General features: G+C 42.3%; 1 protein-coding gene across 3 annotated transcripts in view; it reads left to right on the top strand.

The window, feature by feature from the left end:
- The window catches only part of LOC127634070 (uncharacterized), a 106908-nt gene that overhangs the window by 71706 nt on the left and 14329 nt on the right, over positions 1–20873 (top strand). Inside the window, exon 3 of one of the 3 annotated variants that reach the window (XM_052113502.1) lies at positions 14651–14686. The exons of the other annotated variants lie outside the window; for them this stretch is intronic. Coding sequence (XP_051969462.1) covers positions 14651–14660 — 10 coding nt within the window. The 3' untranslated portion in view covers positions 14661–14686. Of the gene's footprint in view, positions 1–14650; positions 14687–20873 lie in introns of those variants that run through there. 3 annotated transcript variants of the gene reach the window in all.

The raw sequence follows: 20873 nt of genomic DNA, 5'->3' as shown, positions 1-20873 counted from the left end.
GTCACATTGTATTGTGATCATGGCAATGGAGCCGAGTTGCGTTGAGCTGACATTAGTAACCTAATAGGCTAATTTAGTGGTTAATTTGGTTTTACTACAAATGCCATGGTGAAACTATGGTTACTGTAGTAAAACCATGGTTAGTTTAACTAAGGTAATGTCACCCTAATTAAATATATAACTATCAGGTGATATAATTTAAATTATATTATTTAATTAATAATATCATCCAGTTGTTTTATATCAAAAAATATTATATTCTTTAAATAGATTTTATTTATATAGCCTCTTTGATAGCTTGGAGTGTAGCTGTCTACTGTTTTAAATGTAGCAATGTAGTTTCAAAGAAGCTTCCCAACTCTGCAAGCAATGCAACAAAATGAAGTTGCTATTTTTATAAACAACAAAGTTTTAATGTAGCTATGTTGATTAAAATAGAGCGATCTAGCTTTGCAATTCATGGCGACCAAGCTGAACCGGTATGCTGAGAGCGTGTTTGTCCCTAGGAGGGGTTTAAGGCATATCACACTTTGATCCTGATTACACTGACTGATCGAAATAGGTGTCAGCAGTACCAAATCCCAACAAATCTGATGGAGTGTGTCTCACACACACACACACACACACACACACACACAGCACATTCAGTACACACAAACATAAACGCTGCAGCAAAGCTTCAATTAATCCCTCTACCACAACTGACTAACACTAAGCTTGAATCTTTTGTGTGTGTGTGTGTGTGTGTGTGTGTGTGTGTGTGTGTGTGTGTGTGTGTGTGTGTGTGTGTGTGTGTGTGTGTGTGTGTGTGTGTGTGTGTGTGTGTGTGTGTGTGCATATGATAGAGAGAGAGAGAAAGTCCTGATGGTGTAAGTCATATTGCGTGTCATCACCTCAGGACACACATGTTTGGGCAGTCTTAAATGCTGAAAACAACCTCTCCAAAATAAGCCTCTCATTAGACTGAAGTAATCTTGCTCTCTCTGCAGTATCGTAACTATCTGTAAGGTGTTTTCTTTGCTCTGGTGGGCTTAACCTCAGCTTAACTTCAGTTATGCTCCAGCTATATATCCTGGTAATTATTATACTTTCTTATAAGCTTCTTTGGTAAGGAAGCGTCTGCTAAGAGCATAAATGCAAAATGAATCAGAATATCGAACAGGAAACAACCATTTTTTTTTTATAGATATAAAAACAGGATAATTTGCTTAATATATGCTGAAAGTTAGCATTGCAACATGACTAAACTAATTCACTAATGCAACAAAACTACTGTAGATAAATTAAAATCAATGCAATGCAAAAAACCTAGATTGTTCCTAGTAAAACCATGCAACACAACAAAACTATATAACGTCAATAATAACAATGCAACACAAAACAAAATCACTCCTATATAAATTAATGTGACACAACAAAACTAGATTGCCGCAATAAAACCAATGCAACTCAACAAAACTAGATTGCAGCAATAAAATCAATGAAAATAAACAAAATTAGATTGCGGCAATAAAATCAATGCAAATAAACAAAACTAGATTGCGGCAATAAAATCAATGCAAATAAACAAAACTAGATTGCGGCAATAAAACCAATGCAACTCAACAATATTAGATTGCAGCAATAAAATCAATGCAACTCAACAATACTAGATTGCGGCAATAAAATCAATGCAACTCAACAATACTAGATTGCGGCAATAAAATCAATGCAACTCAACAATACTAGATTGCGGCAATAAAATCAGTGCAACTAAACAAAACTAGATTGCGGCAATAAAATCAATGCAACTCAACAATATTAGATTGCGGCAATAAAATCAATGCAACTCAACAATACTAGATTGCGGCAATAAAATCAATGCAACTCAACAATACTAGATTGCGGCAATAAAATCAGTGCAACTAAACAAAACTAGATTGCGGCAATAAAATCAGTGCAACTAAACAAAATTAGATTGTGGCAATAAAATCAATGCAACTAAACAAAACTAGATTGCGGCAATAAAACCAATGCAACTCAACAATACTAGATTGCAGCAATAAAATCAGTGCAACTCAACAAAACTAGATTGCGGCAATAAAGTCAATGCAAATAAACAAAATTAGATTGCGGCAATAAAATCAATGCAAATAAACAAAATTAGATTGCGGCAATAAAAGCAATGCAACTCAACAATACTAGATTGCGGCAATAAAATCAATGTGACACAACAAAACTAGATCTCTCCAGTTAAAATAAATGTAACGCAACAAAACGAATCGGTTACCTAACGTAACCTCGGTTCTCTCTAGATGAGGGAACGAGTATTGCGTAAGCTAGCTTACGCTACGGGAAAGATTCATCTTTTCTGAGATATTGAAGCCAAAAAATTATCCTTAATTTTGTATCCATTGTCAACGCAGTGCAGCAGCTGCATACCTTGAGCGGGCTAGCTAGCGAGCTCATTGGTTGCTCTGCGGCAACTGCTGCAGCCTATAGACGAACTTGAGTGAACTCGCGTCCAATGAGAGGCGCCCGCGCCGTCACTGTATCAAATCCTGCCAGAATGGGCGTGGCTAGAGTGCATATAAGCGTAAGTTCGTAGGCTGGAACCCTGGTTTTCATTGAATGAAGCGAAAGTCGCTAGTGGCGCGAGCACGGCCGGCTACGCAATACTCGTTCCCTCATCTAGAGAGAACCGAGGTTACGTTAGGTAACCGATTCGTTCTCTTACGAGAGGTTCTCTCGTATTGCGTAAGCTAGCTTACGCTACGGGAACCCATTGTCAACGCCGTGCACGCCAAGCATCCACTGCATGAGCCCCGGGGTGGGTGGGGGTACCCGGGGGAGCCCTTGTGAGTGGGGGAATAATATTTGGCCGGCAAGAGTGCTGGCCAGTGTGTGTGTAATACATAAGCACATAGTGGGAAGGGAAAGACAGAGCGGCGGTGCCGGTCTGTGTGGAATGTGTCCCGTCAGTGCAGCTCACCAGGGGAGCTGTAGCGTATTAAACCGCTAGTAGTTTTGCCTGCAGGGCGGGCACTTCCAGATTGTAAAATCTGACAAAGGTGGAGGGGGAAGCCCAGCCCGCTGCCACACATATGTCGTGAATGGAAATCCCACTGGACCATGCCCACGAGGAGGCCATGCCTCTAGTGGAGTGAGCCCTAATGCCTAACGGCATGGTAGGTCTTTTGACGCGTACGCGGCAGCAATAGCGTCCACTATCCATCTAGACAGTGTCTGTTTCGAGGCGGCGAAACCTTTGGTGCGCCCTCCGAACTAAACGAAAAGCTGCTCAGAGCGTCAGAAAGAGGTGGAGCGCGCAGTATACAATCTCAGTGCTCTGACTGGGCAAAGGAGATTGGCGTCGCGTTCGCTATCGGATGCTGGCAGCGCCGATAGGGAAATGATTTGTGCTCTGAAAGGAGTACCGATCACCTTGGGGACATAGCCGTGTCTAGGCTTTAAAATGACCTTGGAGTCACTTGGTCCAAACTCAAGACACCCAGCGCTGACAGACAGCGCGTGAAGGTCTCCCACACGTTTAACTGATGACAGGGCAGTTAGAAAAACGGTTTTGAGTGAAAGGTATTTCAAATCCACGGATTGAAGCGGTTCGAAAGGGGGGGCTTTCATAGCTTCGAGAACTACAGAAAGATCCCAGATAGGAACCGATGGGGGGCACGGGGGGTTCATCCTTCTAGCTCCCATGCAGGGGTTCAGCGAACGCCGCGACGGCCGCCACGTACACTTTGAGCGTGGATGGGGATCTGCCCTTATCCAGCAGCTCTTGTAAAAACACGAGCAGCGATGACACCCCACATGTCCGTGGGTCCAGGTCTCTGTCGGTGCACCATTTTGAAAACACAGACCATTTGGACGCATAGAGTCTTCTCGTGGAAGGGGCTCTAGCGAGTATGATAGTGTTTATTACTCCTTCTGGCAAAGCGACGGGTAGTCGTTGATCACCCACGCGTGCAGCGCCCAGCGCTCTGGGTGGGGATGCCAGATCGTGCCGCGAGCTTGAGAGAGGAGATCTGCTCTCACTGGAATGGGCCACGGGGCTGTCAGTGACAGCTGCGTAAGCTCCAGGAACCATGTCTGATTCTCCCAGCTGGGCTATGAGGAGCACCGAGTGATGCGTTTCCTGATCCTCTGCATTACCTGTGGCAATAGCGAGACGGGAGGGAAGGCGTAAGCGGGCGGTTGGGCCAGTCCTGGGCCAGCGCGTCCTCGCTTCGAGAAAAATACTGGGCAGTGAGAGTTCTCTTCTGACGCTAAAGAGGTCTATCTCTGCTCTGCCGAATATGCTCCATAACTTCTGGACTGTTTGAGCATGCAGGGACCATTCCCCTGGGGAAATATTGTCTCTGGACAGTCTGTCTGGGCCGTCGTTCAGGTGGCCTGGCACGTGCGTCGCCCTCAGCGAGCGCAGGTGGCACTGGGACCAACTCAGTATGCGTTTTGTCAGATGGAAGAGGTTCCTGGATCTGACACCGCCCTGACGGTTTAGATAGGATACCACAGATCTGTTGTCCGAACGGACCAGGACGTGGTGACCCTGAATGACCGGGAGGAAGCGCACGAGCGCGTACTCGACCGCTATCATTTCCAGACAATTTATGTGAGGGAGCTTTTCCTGAACTGACCATAGGCCAAAAACCGGAGAGCCCTCGCAGACCAAGCCCCAACCCGTGTTGGACGCGTATGTCGAGATGACTTTTCGGCGAGATACAGCTCCCATCGTCACTCCCCGCTGATACCATTCGGCCACTGCCCAGGGCTGCAGAGCTGAGATACAGGTCTGAGTCACTCTAATCGGCTGGCGGCCCGTGGCCCAAGCCCGGCGAGACGCGCGGGTGTTTAGCCAATGCTGAAGCGGGCGATGCACAGTAAACCCAGCTGAAGTACTGCTGCGGCTGAGGCCATGTAACCTAGCATTCTCTGAAATTTTTTCAGAGGCGTGAGGCTGTTCATCTGAAAGGACGCGGCTAGTCGCTGAACACGGCACGCGCGCTGTGTAGATAAGCGAGCCGTCATCGCCATGGAGTCTAGTTCTATTCCAAGGAAGGAAATTGTCTGACTGGGCTGTAGTGAGCTCTTGGTCCAATTGACTGCAAGACCCAAACTGTTCAGATGACTGAGGAGAACTGTCCTGTGAGACAGAAGCTCTGTATGTGACTGTGCCAAAATCAGCCAATCGTACAAATAGTTCAGAATTCGCAAGCCCTGACTCCGCAGGGGTGCGAGCGCCGCATCCATGCACTTCATGAAAGTACGGGGTGCTAAAGACAGGCCGAACGGAAGGATGGTGTATTGATAAACCTGGCCGTCGGCTGAATCTCAAGAATGGCCTGTGACGGGATTTATCTGAATCTGAAAGTAGGCATCTTTCAGATCGAGAGAAATAAACCAGTCCCCCTGGTGCACATGCGCGAGGAGTTTCCTGATTGTAAGCATTTTGAACGGTCTTTTTGCAAGCACCTTGTTCAAAACCCTGAGATCTAATATTGGTCTGAGGCCGCCGTCTTTCTTGGGGACAAGAAAATAACGGCTGTAAAACCCCAACTCGCTCAGAGAAGGTGGCACTCTCTCTATGGCCATTTTGCGCAGAAGGTTTGCTAATTCTGAACGAAGCATGCAGGCTGCTTCCGTGTTCACAGTAGTTTCGAGCCAGCTCTGAAGCGGGAGGGCGGCGATCGAACTGTAGCAAATAGCCCTGTTTTATTGTGCTTAACACCCATTTGGATATCCCTGGGATAGCTTTCCACACTTTGAAGCGTAACGCTAGAGGGTGAATGGCCAAGTCGCCCTGATTGCCGCACACAGCGAGCTGAACAGAATGTGTGAGCGCGCTTACTGTGCTTATGCATGACTGCTCGCAGACAGCAGGGACAGGCTGTTCTGTGAGTGACTTCCCGATTGAGGTGAATGGGGAAATAGTCACATCTGTTAAGTGATGATGGCTGCTGAATCCACCACTGCAGTAGCCTGAGAGAAGGGGACTGACAGGGGGCGAAGCTTTGACGGTGGTCCAGCCGCGGCGGGACTGAGCCGTCGTTTCCTCAACAAAGCTAGGAGGACTTCGGTTGCTAAGGTTTCAGCGCAATCTTAGGCCGAGGCCCGCGGGGGGGGGGCGGCGGTCTGCGGCGGCTGTCTGAGCGCGATCTAGGGCGGCCGCCCTGTCGACGCTGAGAAGTCTGGCTTTGCTGAGCTGGGCGCTGTGAAGAGGCTCGTGCAGGAGGCTGGTCACGTGGGCGGCCTGCAGAGGAGCTAGCGTGACGAGGCAGGAAGAGATTCATGGCTTGGGTGGCTTTCTGGACTTCCGAGAAACGGTCAACAATGCCACTCACAGTGGAACCGAAGAGACCGGATGGAGAGAGCGGCGCGTTGAGGAACGTGGAGCGTTCAGCTTCTCCCATGTCGGCTAGCGTTAGCCATAGGTGTCTCTCGGTCACAGTCAGCGCGGCCATGCACTTCCCTAGGGCTTGAGCTGCAGCTTTGGTGGCGCGAAGGGCGAGATCCGTCGCACTCCTTAGATCTGAAACAGCCTCTGGGTGCATGCCTTTCTCATCGCACTCTCGAAGAAGGTCCGCTTGGAGGATCTGTAAGACGGCCATGGAATGCAGAGCAGATGCGGCTTGGCCGGCGGCGGCATAGGCGCGGCCAACACAGGAGGAAGTAGTTCTGCAGGCCTTAGACGGGAGCACTGGCTTAGACCGCCATCTCGCGGAGGGCGGGCAAAGGTGTGCTGCTACCGAATCCTCGACCAGGGGGATGGAAGAGTAGCCCCTCTTGGTGGCGCCTTCCACCGAAGCGAGAGAGGTGGAGACATGGGATTGGTTCCTGGCCGAGAGAGGCGCGTTCCACGATTTAGAGAGCTCGGCGTGGAGTTCCGGCAGGAAGCGAGCGGCCCGGGCCGCGGGCGCCACGCGGTGACGGCTCTGAAGAAAGCAGCCGTCGAGTCTGTTGGGAGCCTGCTCAGAGGGCGGTGACCACTCGAGCCCGAGGCGGTCGACGCCTGTGTGAGGCGGCGCGTTAGTTCTTCTTCGACTCCGGCGCGGGTCCTGCTGGATTCCTGGGCCGAGGAGGAGGCTTGGGAGCCTGACCACTCCTCGCTGTCCGAAGCCATGATGGAACAGCAGCCCTTATCCTCCGCCTCGCCATCCGAGATGGCAGCAGTGCGGCCGCCGGCGGCAACTGCGCTGTCCCGGGGGCGGGAGGGTGAAAGCGAGGCTCGAGGGAGAGGCTCCGGCGAGGTAGTCGCTTCTAACACCGGTTCCGGGAGCCTTTGGGAGCGGCGCTTCTTTCTGCGCTGGCGAACGGAAGCGCCGGCGGCTTCGGTCTTGAGTGCTTCGAGTCGAGCCCGCAGGGTCGACATCGAAGCTCCTCGCAGAGGTCGCATCCGCCAGTCAGCAGGGCGCAGCTCTGCATGTTCCAGTCCCAGGCAGAGAGCGCAGATGAGGTGGCGGTCTCCGGCGCTGAGAGGGGCGCGGCATGAGGCTTAGGTGGTGCGAGGCATCTTTAAAAAGACGCTCGTTGCTCTTTTTGTGAAGTTCGCTGAGGAACTAGCTTGCTCTAAAAAGGATACGTCACCTGATGGCTTAGCTCGCAGGATGGCTGAAGGTGGCGAAGACGGCCGGCTTCTTCGAAGCTGTCCAAGCTTGCTAGATGCCCCTCAAAGGCGTACATGATTCTGCAGTTCAGAGATGCGAAGAACTTCGCTGAATAGATGAAAATCAGGGTTCCAGCCTACGAACTTACGCTTATATGCACTCTAGACACGCCCATTCTGGCGGGCTTTGATACAGTGACGGCGTGGGCGCCTCTCATTGGACACGAGTTCACTCAAGTTCGTCTATAGGCTGCAGCAGTTGCCGCAGAGCAACCAATGAGCTCGCTAGCTAGCCCGCTCAAGGTATGCAGCTGCTGCACTGCGTTGACAATGGATACAAAATTAAGGATAATTTTTTGGCTTCAATATCTCAGAAAAGATGAATCTTTCCCGTAGCGTAAGCTAGCTTACGCAATACCTCTCGTAAGAGAACTAGATTGCTTCAATTAATAACAATGCAATGCAACAAAACTGAATCACACCGATTAAAGTCAATGCAATAAAACAATTCATCCAATGAACATTAATTTGACACAACAAAACTAGATCACTTCAGTTAAAATGAATGCAAAGCAGCAAAACTAGATTGCTCTGACCTGTAACATATTGTCCACAATGAACCCAGCAACTATGCACTATCATATCATATTTTTGGGTGAGCTATCTCTAACAATTTTAAGTTTCGCCCAGGACTGAAATGACTAAAACACATTCAATGCTAGCATGTTTGTGTCTGTTTATTTGTGTGTGTGGTTTGCATCCGTCTCTGTGTGAGCATGCATGCAACCAACAGGCCCTTTTCTGGAAGTTTCTTTTAGAAGAAATTCATCAACTGCTCCCTTCTGCTCCAGCAGGCATCACTCAATAACTCTCTAAAGTCCACTGGCTTGATACACATTGCTCCAAAGCACACACACCAGACACACACACACACACACACACACACACACACACGCGTGTGCTTCAAAAGCTAAGCTGTCAAACATACACCAAACACAAATACAAACAAAATATACAAACATACATTTATACTCAATTCAAAGAGAGGGGAGGGACGCCAATTAATGTAAAGGCGGTTTTTGGAGCGCAATTCTCTTGCAAACAATTCCTCTTATCAGTGTCTCTTTCACACAGCTGGTGAATGCATCTACCCTACTCTTCCACTCCACTGCATACATCCACTATCTCAGACCTCCACACCTGCTGTGTGTGCACATGTGGAAACATCGGAGGGTGAGAAACCAAGAGCGTCCAGAAATAAGACTAAGCAGAGAATTTTGTGCAGTTTAGTGCACCCAAGTCACCAAATGCACTTAAGTAATTATACAAATCTGGTAACTCTGCAAACTCCCGAAAGAGCAGAAATTTGCACAATGCAATTCCCCATTTTGCAAGCCAGTTCTGAGAGGTTGGTTGTTGAGGATGCAGCATACTACCGTAATCTGAAATGCTTTCTGGAACTGTTTCGTTTTTCTGTATGCCTTTACGTGTTGCTCATTTTCAAGTGCTTTAGGCTTTGAAAGTATATTGTGTTCACCGGGAGCCCATATGGACACATTCCACCCATGTGTACAATATTTTCTTTGTGATTCTCTTTAGTACATTCAACTCCAGGCGCATGTACAGGCGATGCACTCAGACATGGTTTGTGGAGTTGTCTTTAAAATGGTGGAAGTGTGCTTGGTTGCAATACTAATCTGTATGTATTCCCGGTTATAACACGTTGCTAACATTCGATCATCATTTGATGAATTGCAGCTGCCATGATTAATAGAAAATGTACACTAACATCTCTTTGCAATAAAATTTAGTTTACCATCTGCTATTCACAGGCAGTATTATTGCAATATTTACTGAAAAAATGACAATAAAATTCTGTTACTCTAATTGTAATTTGTATTTAAAAAATTGGGTTCAATGTTACATTTTAGATGCATGCAGTTATATTAAAATTGCATTGGGTTTTGATAAAGTTACAAAGTTAATAATGTTTTCATGCACGTCTGTTTGTGTACACATCTTAAATGCATGCGCCCCCTAACGAACCATTGTAATAGAGAAATGTGTGGTGCATGTTAATACAGTTAGAAGTCAGAAGTCAAATACTTTGTTAGTATTTGGTAGCATTACCTTTAAATTGTTTAACTTGGGTCAAACGTTTTGGGTATCCTTCCACAATCTTCTCACAATAAGTTGCTGGAATTTTGCCCCATTCCTCCAGACAGAACTGGTGTAACAGAGTCAGGTTTGTAGGCCTCCTTGCTCACACGTGCTTTTTCAGTTCTGCCCACACATGTTCTATCGGATTGAGGTAAGGGCGTTGTGATGGCCACTCCAATACATTGACTTTGTTGTCCTTAAGCCACTTTGCCACAACTTTGAAGGTATGCTTGGGGTCATTGTCCATTTGGAAGACCCATTTGCAGCTGAGCTTTAACTTCCTGGCTGATGTCTTGAGATGTTGCTTCAATATATCCACATAATTGTCCTTCCTCATGATGTCATCTATTTTGTGAAGTACACCAGTCCCTCCTGCAGCAAAGCACCCCCACAACATGATACTGCCACCCCTGTGCTTCACGGTTGGGATGGTGATCTTCGGCTTGCAAGTCTCACCCTTTTTCCTCCAAACATAATGATGGTCATTATGGCCAAACAGTTACATATTTGTTTAATCAGACCAGAGGACATTTCTCCAAAAAGTATGATTTTTGTCCCCATGTGCACTTGCAAACTGTAGTCTGGCTTTTTTTAAGGTGGTTTTAGAGCAGTGGCTTCTTCCTTGCCGAGCAGCCTTTCAGGTAAAGTCAATAACGGACTTGTTTTACTGTGGATATAGATACTTGTCTACCTTTTTCCTCCAGCATCTTCACAAGTTTCTTCGCTGTTGTTCTGGGATTGACTTGCACTTTTCGCACCAAACTACGTTCATCTCTAGGAGACAGAATGTGTCTCCTTCCTGATCAGTACGATAGCTGCATGGTCCCATAGTGTTTATACTTGCGTACTATTGTTTGTACTAGGGCTGCCCCCTAATAGTCGACTAAACGTAATGAGAAGAGAAGTTTTGATTGGTCGGTTGGTTGCTGAAAAAAAAAACTCCACTGGAAACCAGTGAGCAGCTGGAAGAGGTATGAGGAAGTCCAGCAAGGGGTGCTCACCCTGTGGACTGTGTAGGTCCTAATGCCCCAGTATAGCAATGGGGACACTATACTATAAAAAGGCCCCGTCCTTCGGATGAGACGTTAAACTGAGGTCCTGACTCTCTGTGGTCATTAAAAATCCCCCCAAATTCCCCCATTGGCCCTTATCAATCATGGCTTCCTTATAATCCCCATCAATTAATTGGCTCTATCACTCTACTCTCGTCTCTCCACCAATAGCTGGTGTGTGGTGAGCGTACTTCATGCATGTCGCCACCTACTGATCGGGGTCTGGTCAAAGGTGGAGATTTATATATAAAAAAAGATATAGGATTTAACCACTGAATCTTATGGATTACTTTTATGCTGCCTTTATGTGCTTTGTGGAGCTTCCAAGTGCTTGCACCAATCACTTGCATTGTATGGACCAACAGAGCTGAAATATTCTTCTAAAAATCTTAATTTGTGTTCAGCAGAAGAAAGAAAGACACCCACTTCTAGGATGGCATGAGGATGAGTAAATTTCATTTTTGGTTGAACTATCCCTTTAAGTCTCCACCTGTTCTCAGCTTGCTCAAAAGTGCACAAAATAACACTACATTAGAAAATGTTTACTCATGCAAAGCATGCTAGGATCGACAAACCCCCTTGCCCATGTTGTTGAACATACTTGATTGATTCACTTTCACCCTAATGTAATCTAGTAGAGTGCACATCTTAGAGAATAACATTAACCGAAAGCAAAGAAAACAAGTTTAGAGGTGAAACATGATTTTGTTTTGTAGATCACAAATAATACGATTTAGTAAATCAGTCTTTGTGAAAAAGCTGCTTTATTCTACATATGGTGCTGGATGCACATTCATGAGCAGCATTATCAAATGACCCGCTGAGTATTGCCTGTGTTTTTTTAGTTTTAGTTTTTAGTTTAGTTTTCTCCAAAATCTCTCGCTTTCTCTTGTGGAATAAAACAGGAATGGCACATTGTTATAATGACATTGTAACAGAGAACTCCTCTTTTTGCTGATCCTGCATCTACACCGCTAGGTGGCAGCGCAACATAAACACAAATATTACTGAGTGCACCTTGAAAAGTAATGTGATTGCAATATGAGTAGTGGATTGCTTTTTTGTTTTGACAAACTTACCCAACACTAACAGTGTATTAGACTCAGGTTTTTATAACTGAATACTGTGCAGAAGTGACACAACTGTTTAGTGAATTCGCCTCTAAACTTCATGATTTCCTGTGAACACGTGATGTCTCCGTGATCTTCACGCTTCAGGGCGAATCACTCGTTTGAGGAGAGAGATTTTTTGGACCATAAAGTACAGAGTGGAACACATCACAGATATGTGTGTGCTTTTGCGTGTCTCTGATGTTACAGATGGGTTTCATTTCGCCTCTGGTCAAAGTCATCAACACAACAGGGTCATGTTATTACTTCATAATCTAATGCTGTATGGGGTTGTGGCTGTGGTGCAGGGGGTTCACAATGTGCTCACGACATTGTGCACAAAGGGATGCAGGTTTGAACCTTCAGTACTCAAGGGGGCTATAGTTACCTTCAAATGTCTGTTATCATTCAGGTTGCTTGCTATAAACATGTTGACAGTTTTAACATCTTGGTGGGTAAGATTCTCTTCAAACTGTTGCCATGACAGTTGCGCTGGAGCACATAACGGTGGATTATGAACAATTTCCATTTCCTTGCTACTCAATTACGAATTAAAATATAAAATAGAACAATCAAGGTGATCAAAAGAAAGACAAAAAATGTCAAATAATGCACCTGGACATTTTTTTCAGCAATAATTTATTACAGCAATACAAAGATGTTTTATTTCAATTGGCTTTAGTACAAAAGTATTACCATGATGAACAGTACACATATTTTAACTTAAATGATATTATTTAATTTTTGCATCTGTAAAGGGATTTAAACGGGCAAGGAGGAGGCAAGAACCGGCTTGGCAATATAAATAATACTTTAATGAGAAACTTAAACAAAAGACACAAACACACACATGACGGTCAGCTGACCGTAAACGATCTCTCTCTCCTCGCACCACCTACCGCAGTCGGCCTTTACCCCACCCGGAGGCTTAATTAGCCTGATAAGGGACCGGGTGTGTATAATCACCACCCGGCCCCGCCCTCCACCGTGTCACAGCATCATTTTGTGGCATTATGGAAGTGATAAAGGGAAGAGGAGTCCTTAATTGTTATCAAAATAATGTCACAATGGAAAAATATCCAGGGTCCTAGGGCAGATCCCCACCTTGCTCTCCCTGTAGTTACACCACTGTAACCCAGACAGGTTCAATGAATTCTTCTGTTAAAAGTCATATTATTTGAGCTGTTAAGTTGTCATTTTAGGGTTTGTTGTGGTAAGGAAGTGGTTAAATTGGCTATAACGTGGTTAGAAAGTGATTTTATCACACTAAAATCATTTTTACACGCATATTGTTTATGTTTGTGGCTAAACTTTTGAAACAATGCATATTTTAATGTTCCAAATTTGGCCCCATTCACTCACATTGTAAGTGCTTCACTGTAGCCCGGAGTTTTGCTTTTATCAAAGAAAAGGAGGGATAGTCTAAATTAATATTTATGATAATCAATACAATGCTACAAATGCTGTTGATTGAGCTTAACATGTAACAAGGAAGGACATCGGGATCTAAATTCTTCAAACACAGGTAGGGAACTTTTTATTGACCACTTCTCTGGTTTACAGCTTCACAATATCTCATCAGCTTCATAGTAAAGTTCTCGACCTAGTATCTCTCTCTAGATCTGGCACTGGCATGGTTCTTTTATGCCGCTCTGCCCAATCTCACAACAATTAGAGACAGGTGTTAGTCATAATTTGGCTCAGGTGTATGCACCCTTACCACTCTCTCTCTCTCTTTACCTCAATGGATGCTCGACCACGCCCCCTGCCACATTTATATTGAACCCGAAGTATTCCTTTAATTAAATTATGCATCCACCTGTGGATTCATGTTACTCAGTATTCACCTCAGATACTGAATCCTTGACAAAAACATAAGCGTTATCCCATTAAGACTAACTACAATCTGATTAAATGGTCCCTTGCACAATGGTTTTGATTTAAAGTGACATTAAATCAATTTGATTTAAAGTGACATTAAAGTAAGTTAGCATCTCTAATCGCTATCAGACAGATGTCAATTTCACACACCCTGCCTGAAGATTACAGCAAACCAGGGGCATAGATTCCAGGGGGATGGTAGCCCTACAATAATCAAAAGTAGTAAGTACAACTCCCCCCAATATTTATACCATGATTAACGGAAACAAGCAAATGCTTCACGCTGCAACCCCCCCATGTTCAAGTCAAATCTATGCCCTTGCAATAAACGCAGGGGGCGTTTTCATATCACAGGTGAATGAATTGAAAAATGAGGTGCTTGGTCCACAGACATTGCAGGAAAATTGCAGCTCTCATGTTTGCCAAGTAGGTCAATGTATTCTGTCTTGATAGTCATCTACATGGCTTTATTTAAATATGGATTTTCCAATAAAATCACAGGAGCTCTTCCACGAGCTCAGCGTAATGAAGTCTCAGCGCTTATGTGTTTTAATTGGTCATCTTAGGAGCTGATTGAATTGTGGAAGTATTCAGTTAAAAGTGTTTTTACATTTTAATAAGAATGCTCTTTTACACATGTTCAAGCGTATACTAAATTAAATCTAATTGATAGAAAAAGGTGACATGCTAATGATACTGTTTAAGGCATAATTGTATGAGTATGTCTCTGTCTCGACCTCACTGTGACTCTGGTGAGGTCGAGACAGAGACACACTTTCTCTTTAACTTTGAGAAATGTTCAGAGGTGAGAGAGAACTACTTTGACAAACCCTTTTTTTTTTCTCCAGTTCAGCATAAACAGATCAAATGCAGGTGTTACTGGGGGAGGACAATCATGCATCAGTTGCAGCAAAATTCATTTATTAAATGCACACCCTCAGAAACCAATCACTGCCTTAATGTAATTCAGTCACAGAATTAATTTTTATGTTCATAATGTCGTATTAAATGCTTATTTTATGTTATATTGTATAATGTATATTGTTATTATAGTTTTATTTTATTCATTACCTGGCACCTTATTTTAATTCTATTTTTATTGTTTTTTGTTTCTGTTTTATTAATATATTTTCTCTTGTCATTATCTGTTTTGTGTATTAATGCTTTTTCAATAATGTATGTGAACACAATCATGCCAATAAATTACTTTAAAATGAAAATTTAATAGAACTGAATTGTAAAGACATTTTAGATAATACAATCTTTTTTTTTTTTGTCCAAATAGTCCAAATGTCCATCACAACAGCTGCTCTGTAATTATTTTGCTCTGTTTTTGTTTGGAAAACTATTTCTCAAAGAGTGTATCTCACAATCGTCCTCTGTTGGACAGATGAAACAAAAACTGTCGAGATCATGTCCTGGTACATTTCAACCGCAAATAAATTATTTCTTTTTTTAATATGTTTTTTTTTTTTGCATTTTAAGAATATTTTCATGACAACTAAGCACATTTAACCCGTCCTCCCCCAACTGTCATTAGCCTTTAATATGAACAAATACTGCACCATGAAAGTCTGATTGGACGAGAGACGCTCCATGAGCACTGATGGTCTGACAGCATCAGCACTTGGATGTTTCACTGTGTGTGTGTCACTTCGCATGTGTTCGTGCTGTTTTAAACTAAAGTGTAAGAGCAGTGCAGATGTGTTAAGAGCTACTGTTTGTCTTTTTTGTTACATTACATATATTAGCCAGTAGGTGGTGACAAAAGATCATTTTTGTGTGTAATATGAGCCAGTTGAATCCGCATTAGTCATTGTTTACATATAACAGCTCTTCGTGATCGCTTGCATTACTATTACATTACTAAAGCTAGGAAATAGCTTTAAACAGCTTTAAACAAACAACTTCAGCATTACGGCTCATCAGAGCTCAGAGACAAAACAGATTGATTAATTACACAATGGGTGCGGTTTAAAATGGCGAAGGACATTGCGTTTTCTATAGTGATCGACTCTTGCACACCAGCTACACAGAAATAGGGAGAAATACCCCCGCTTGGATGTTATTTGTCCACTGAGAAAGCTGACAGCATCTCTGCTTGGGTGTGGCAACTGGTGATTGTACACACTCCATCTCTCTCTCTCTCTCTCTCTATATATATCTCTCTCTCTCTCACTCTCTCACACTCTCACACACATCCATCATTGTTTATCCAATAACTTGTTTGAAACAGCACAAGCCATGATACTATTTCTGAAGTGATATTTTTTAATTACTAACAGAGGTTTGGACGCATCATTTGGTTTGAACCAGCAACAGCAGATTCTGATCCGTCGCATAATAAAGTAGTTCCATGCACAAATGCGTTTTTATGAACATACTCAGTTTTTCCTCATTTTTAAAAATGTACTTGTTCATTGAACTGTTGTATATAAGCAATATCACAGTTGCACATAAATTATTTATGATAAATATATATATATATATATATATATAATGTTGTGTGACAGCGTGACAGCTAGCCCTGGTCTGTTCTACCTATACCTGTACAGTGTTTCAGTATAATCACTGCCATGAGTGCTGACATTTTCTTTCAGTTTAGAGAAACACATTGGGCTCCGACAAAATCTTTGCTTCCTTCCTTTGCTCTTGATTTTCCTCCAGGGCTCATATACCGCGAGTGCTTCGAGCTTCAGTCATTACAAAAACATGAGTATGAACAATAACACTACAAGCCTATACTCCCATATTTCCTACATATCTCATTAAACTGTATTGAGTTTCACGCTGTCAGCACAAAAGCTGCCTCATATAAGCAAGATCATACAAACAGCTCATAAGATGTGCCCGCTGACCAAAGTGTTCTTTAGTGTGCAGGGACGATCCTGAGAGCAAACAGCGTACATCAATTAAATGGATGCACACTTGAAAGACAAGTGATTTGTGTGAAAGTGAATAAATGTCATTGGTGTAGTATTTCACTAGGAAACTGCCTCTGTACATACAACAAATCACGTAAAAATGCTTTTGCGGAAATGTAGGTATAGTGACGTGACTCCATAAGGTCAGGTTGGAATTTACACACTTCATCTTAAATTTTGTTTACCTACAAATTGACTTTAAAACAGAAATAGTGTTTAAAGGGTCTGTTCACCCAAAAATGAAAATTCTCTCATCGTTTACTCACCCTCATGATATCCCAGGTGTGTATGACTTTCTTTCTTAAGTAGAACACATTATAAGAAAAACATAAATATATCTCAGCTCAGTAGGTCCTTATAATGCAAGTGGATGGTGATCAAACTTTTGAAGCTCAAAAAAAATCACTGACAGTCAGCATAAACATCACCATACAACACCAGCTGTTAAATGAATGTGTTCTAAAGTCATACAATCACTTTCGGTGTGGAAAAGATCAATATTAAAGTACTTTTTAACACTAAATAATCGCTTCCGGTCTGCAGCAGTATGCGCATGTGACATAATCGCATCGGCATGTTCACGCTAGAGCTGAGGCATGTGCGACACACATGGAAGAGCAGTGCTGTTTACAAGTGAGTAGGAGGAATTCTAGACAGAAGCTTTGTTGGTTTTGGTTTAGATCTGTATTTATATCTGTTTCTTTACTCACTATAGTGCATTTGTGTGCTTATCCTGGATGTCTCAACCAAGAGAAGAACGTGAGATTACGTCAGTAACATGCCAACGTGAATTCGTCAAACGAGAGACCGTGTGAACTCAGCATTCTTGTGACATAGATGCACATACTACTGGCCGGAAGCAATGGTTTACAGTTGAAAAGTACTTCAATATTTTGTTTGTGTCACTTTAGAAGGCATTTTAAGAATTTAACCGCTGGTGTTGTATGGATGATGTTTATGCTGACTGTCTGTGATTTGTGAATCTTCAAATATTTGATCACCATCCACTTGCATTATAAGGACCTACTGAGCTGAGATATATTTCTATTTTTCATGAAATGTGTTCTGCTGAAGAAAGAAAGTCATTTTTTCAAATCTGTATGATTTTTCTCAATTCTGACAACTGCTAAATAACAAAAAGACCCTAAACGAATGAGTTAGGTGTTTCAGTTTTCGTCCTTAAACAGTTTTAGGAAAACTGTTCGTACCTACAGTAAGCGCTGCAAATTATTTATCTAATTATTTACATGATATGCTGATTAATTAATCAAATCTTATATGAATATTTGTTGTAAAATGCCCTCAGATAACAGTAATAATTTAATATCTAATGATAAAATAGTTATGTTAAAATATTAAAATATTTAGTTTATTTGAATAAAATATTGAATGGACAATACACAAAGTGTCTTTATAGGTTATTGTATATAAATATATTATTTATTTTCATATTAATGAACATAATCTTACCATTGGGCTACAGTCTACAGTAATCCAATTTGCAATTGAATTTGTCAATCTATCTGAGATAGATTTATTATAAGGATGTGTCAATGTGCACATTCATCCTCGGTTTGCGTCGCATCATAAACCGCTTTTTTGGGTCACTGGGTCACAACCTGTTTTCACTTCAAAGGCTTCAATACTGCCGCTTGTGCAAGAGTCCAGCGCATCAACCTACAGACGCCGAGAGCACTCAATAAATGTTGCTGTTATGTTGCTGAAATGTTGCTAAACATAACCACCTGTGGACGAATGGAACTCTTGTGCAAGCGGCAGTTTTATGAAGCTAAATAAAAGACAAAAAGATTTGAATTTTGTGAATTTAAATTTAACACAATAGAATTTTCCATGATGTATTTTATAGTAAATTCTAAACATGTGACATTTAACCAAATGTATTTTATTTTATTATTTTATCGATTTGTATTTTTAAACAGCAGATTTTGTGTTCTCAATTTTTTTGTAATGAAATTATCTGTAAATATTCAGATTATAAAATTACAGCTGATGAAGAAATTCAAATTTTTTTAATTCAATATAGAATTCAATATTCTAAAATTCAAACATCAAAAAGTAGAAAGTAGACCAGAGGTCAAGCATCCGGGCACAGGGAAAAGTAGAGGGTTTATTTTCACTTCATGTTAACAATAATAATTTTCCTGAAAGTTAAGGAATTATCTGAATAATATGCACACTTTGTCATAACAGCGACTTTTTTACATTAAAAGACCCACATTTATGATATTGTTGAGTTTCAGCGCTGTCACATTCTTTAGAGGATTAGATTATATCAAATAAAAAATCTAAATATTAAATTGTCGCTTACTGCCCCCTACTGAAAACAGGTGGCTCCAATGGTGGGAATATCTCTTATTGCAGTTTGGGGACATGATTGAATGTTTTCTAAACATTAAAACATTTAAAGTGATTAATTGCACTGAATTAGTGCATTAAATTGACAGCCCTTGTAATGATATAACCTACAGAAAGAGTCACTGAATGAATCTGAATGATTTTTTTGTGACCATAGAACCAAAAGAGATAAAGAGTCACTGGGATGAATCACAATCCCGATTACTACACCGTACTATACATTTTGGAAGCCAATTTCACAAGCCCCAGTTGTGTGCTGGTATATAAAGATAGCTCTAAAATAATGGTTGATCTTCTAAAGGCGATTTAGTGAGTGTGTGCAGGGGTGTCCCCCAAGGGTGCACTTGGCGTTTCCATGCTCTACAGCTTTGCCTTTTCTAACCCGGTGGACACACACCTCTGTCCATTCTCTTTACCACACACACACACACACACACACACACACACACACACACACACACACACACACACACACACACACGCGCACACACACACACACACACACGCACACACACACGCTGTTTACAACCTTGAAATCAAAAAGCCCTTTCATGTGCAAATGAAAGCTACCTTCCATCAGATAAGAGTGACAGGAACAGATTTAGATTTCCATTTCAAAGCGGCAAAGTTTGTCCTGGTAAACTGCTCTCCAGCGCGATTGTTACGTTTACAAATCCAAAGGCCAGATAACCCGCCAACATGACCTCCACCAATGCAAAACGGACATGACTCATTCAAAACCCTTGAGGCCACAGGCGCCTTTGAGTGGTTAAACAGGAGGCGTTGCTAGCATTACTTTAGCGTAATTGGAATCAGTCAATTTTGACTGAGCTGATCAAACTCTGGCTTGTCGTTTGCCCGAGTGGTGGTATCAGCGGAAAATAGTGTAAATGTTGTCTGCCAGGCACTTGTCCTGGATTCAGGCTACGTTGTAAATACAATCATAAATCCATAGATTAATGTCTGTGTAAGCGTTCTGTTTAGCAGTTTAGAGATTAGAATGAGAGATTAGCGCTAATCAGACACTGTGGCTAAACAATGCATTCATGCCAACTCATACAGAAATCTGATATATTGTCATATATAGTTTTTGCTGATATTAAAAAAGTCACATGTTTGTACATACAGTATATGTACATGTATCTGTCACGATTTCCTTGTTGTCTGCCCCGTGTTTCTCCTGTCACCTGTCATGCACTACATTTCCCATAGTTCCCTGCCCTCACCACCTGCCAGCACTCACTCATTGTTTTCACCTGTTTATCGTTTAGTTCCATTACCTTGTGTATTTAAACCCTGTTTGTTTTCCTTTTCCTTGTCGATCGTTCTAAACAATGAGTGCTGGCAGGTGGTGAGGGCAGGGAACTATGGGAAATGTAGTACATGACAGGTGACAGGAGAAACACGGGGCAGACAACAAGGAAATCGTGATAGTATCAAATGTAAATAACAGGCATTTGAAGTATATCTCTCATATTTAAAGTGGTAACTGTTATTTAAGTGTATTTTTACATAAGCTCTGTCATTTTAAAGTCTCATTGTTTTACATTACAAGCTATTATGAGGTCATCTAACTGTAACCTCCGGATACCCAGCAAAAAAAAAAAGCAAAAAAGATTTTACCTTTTTTTTTTTTAAATAAGATATTCTTATTATTTTATTTATCTATTTATCCATTATTTTAGAATGGGGCTAATATTTTCATATTTCTTGGTTCTAGTTAACAGTCTGGAAGCTGCATTTTAAACCAATTGAAGTTTATTTATTGAAC

Source organism: Xyrauchen texanus, chromosome 4 (assembly GCF_025860055.1).
Source record: "Xyrauchen texanus isolate HMW12.3.18 chromosome 4, RBS_HiC_50CHRs, whole genome shotgun sequence".
NCBI classification, from domain to species: domain Eukaryota; kingdom Metazoa; phylum Chordata; class Actinopteri; order Cypriniformes; family Catostomidae; genus Xyrauchen; species Xyrauchen texanus.
Note: the sequence above shows the minus strand (reverse complement) of the source record. Positions and strands in the feature narration are given on the sequence as shown.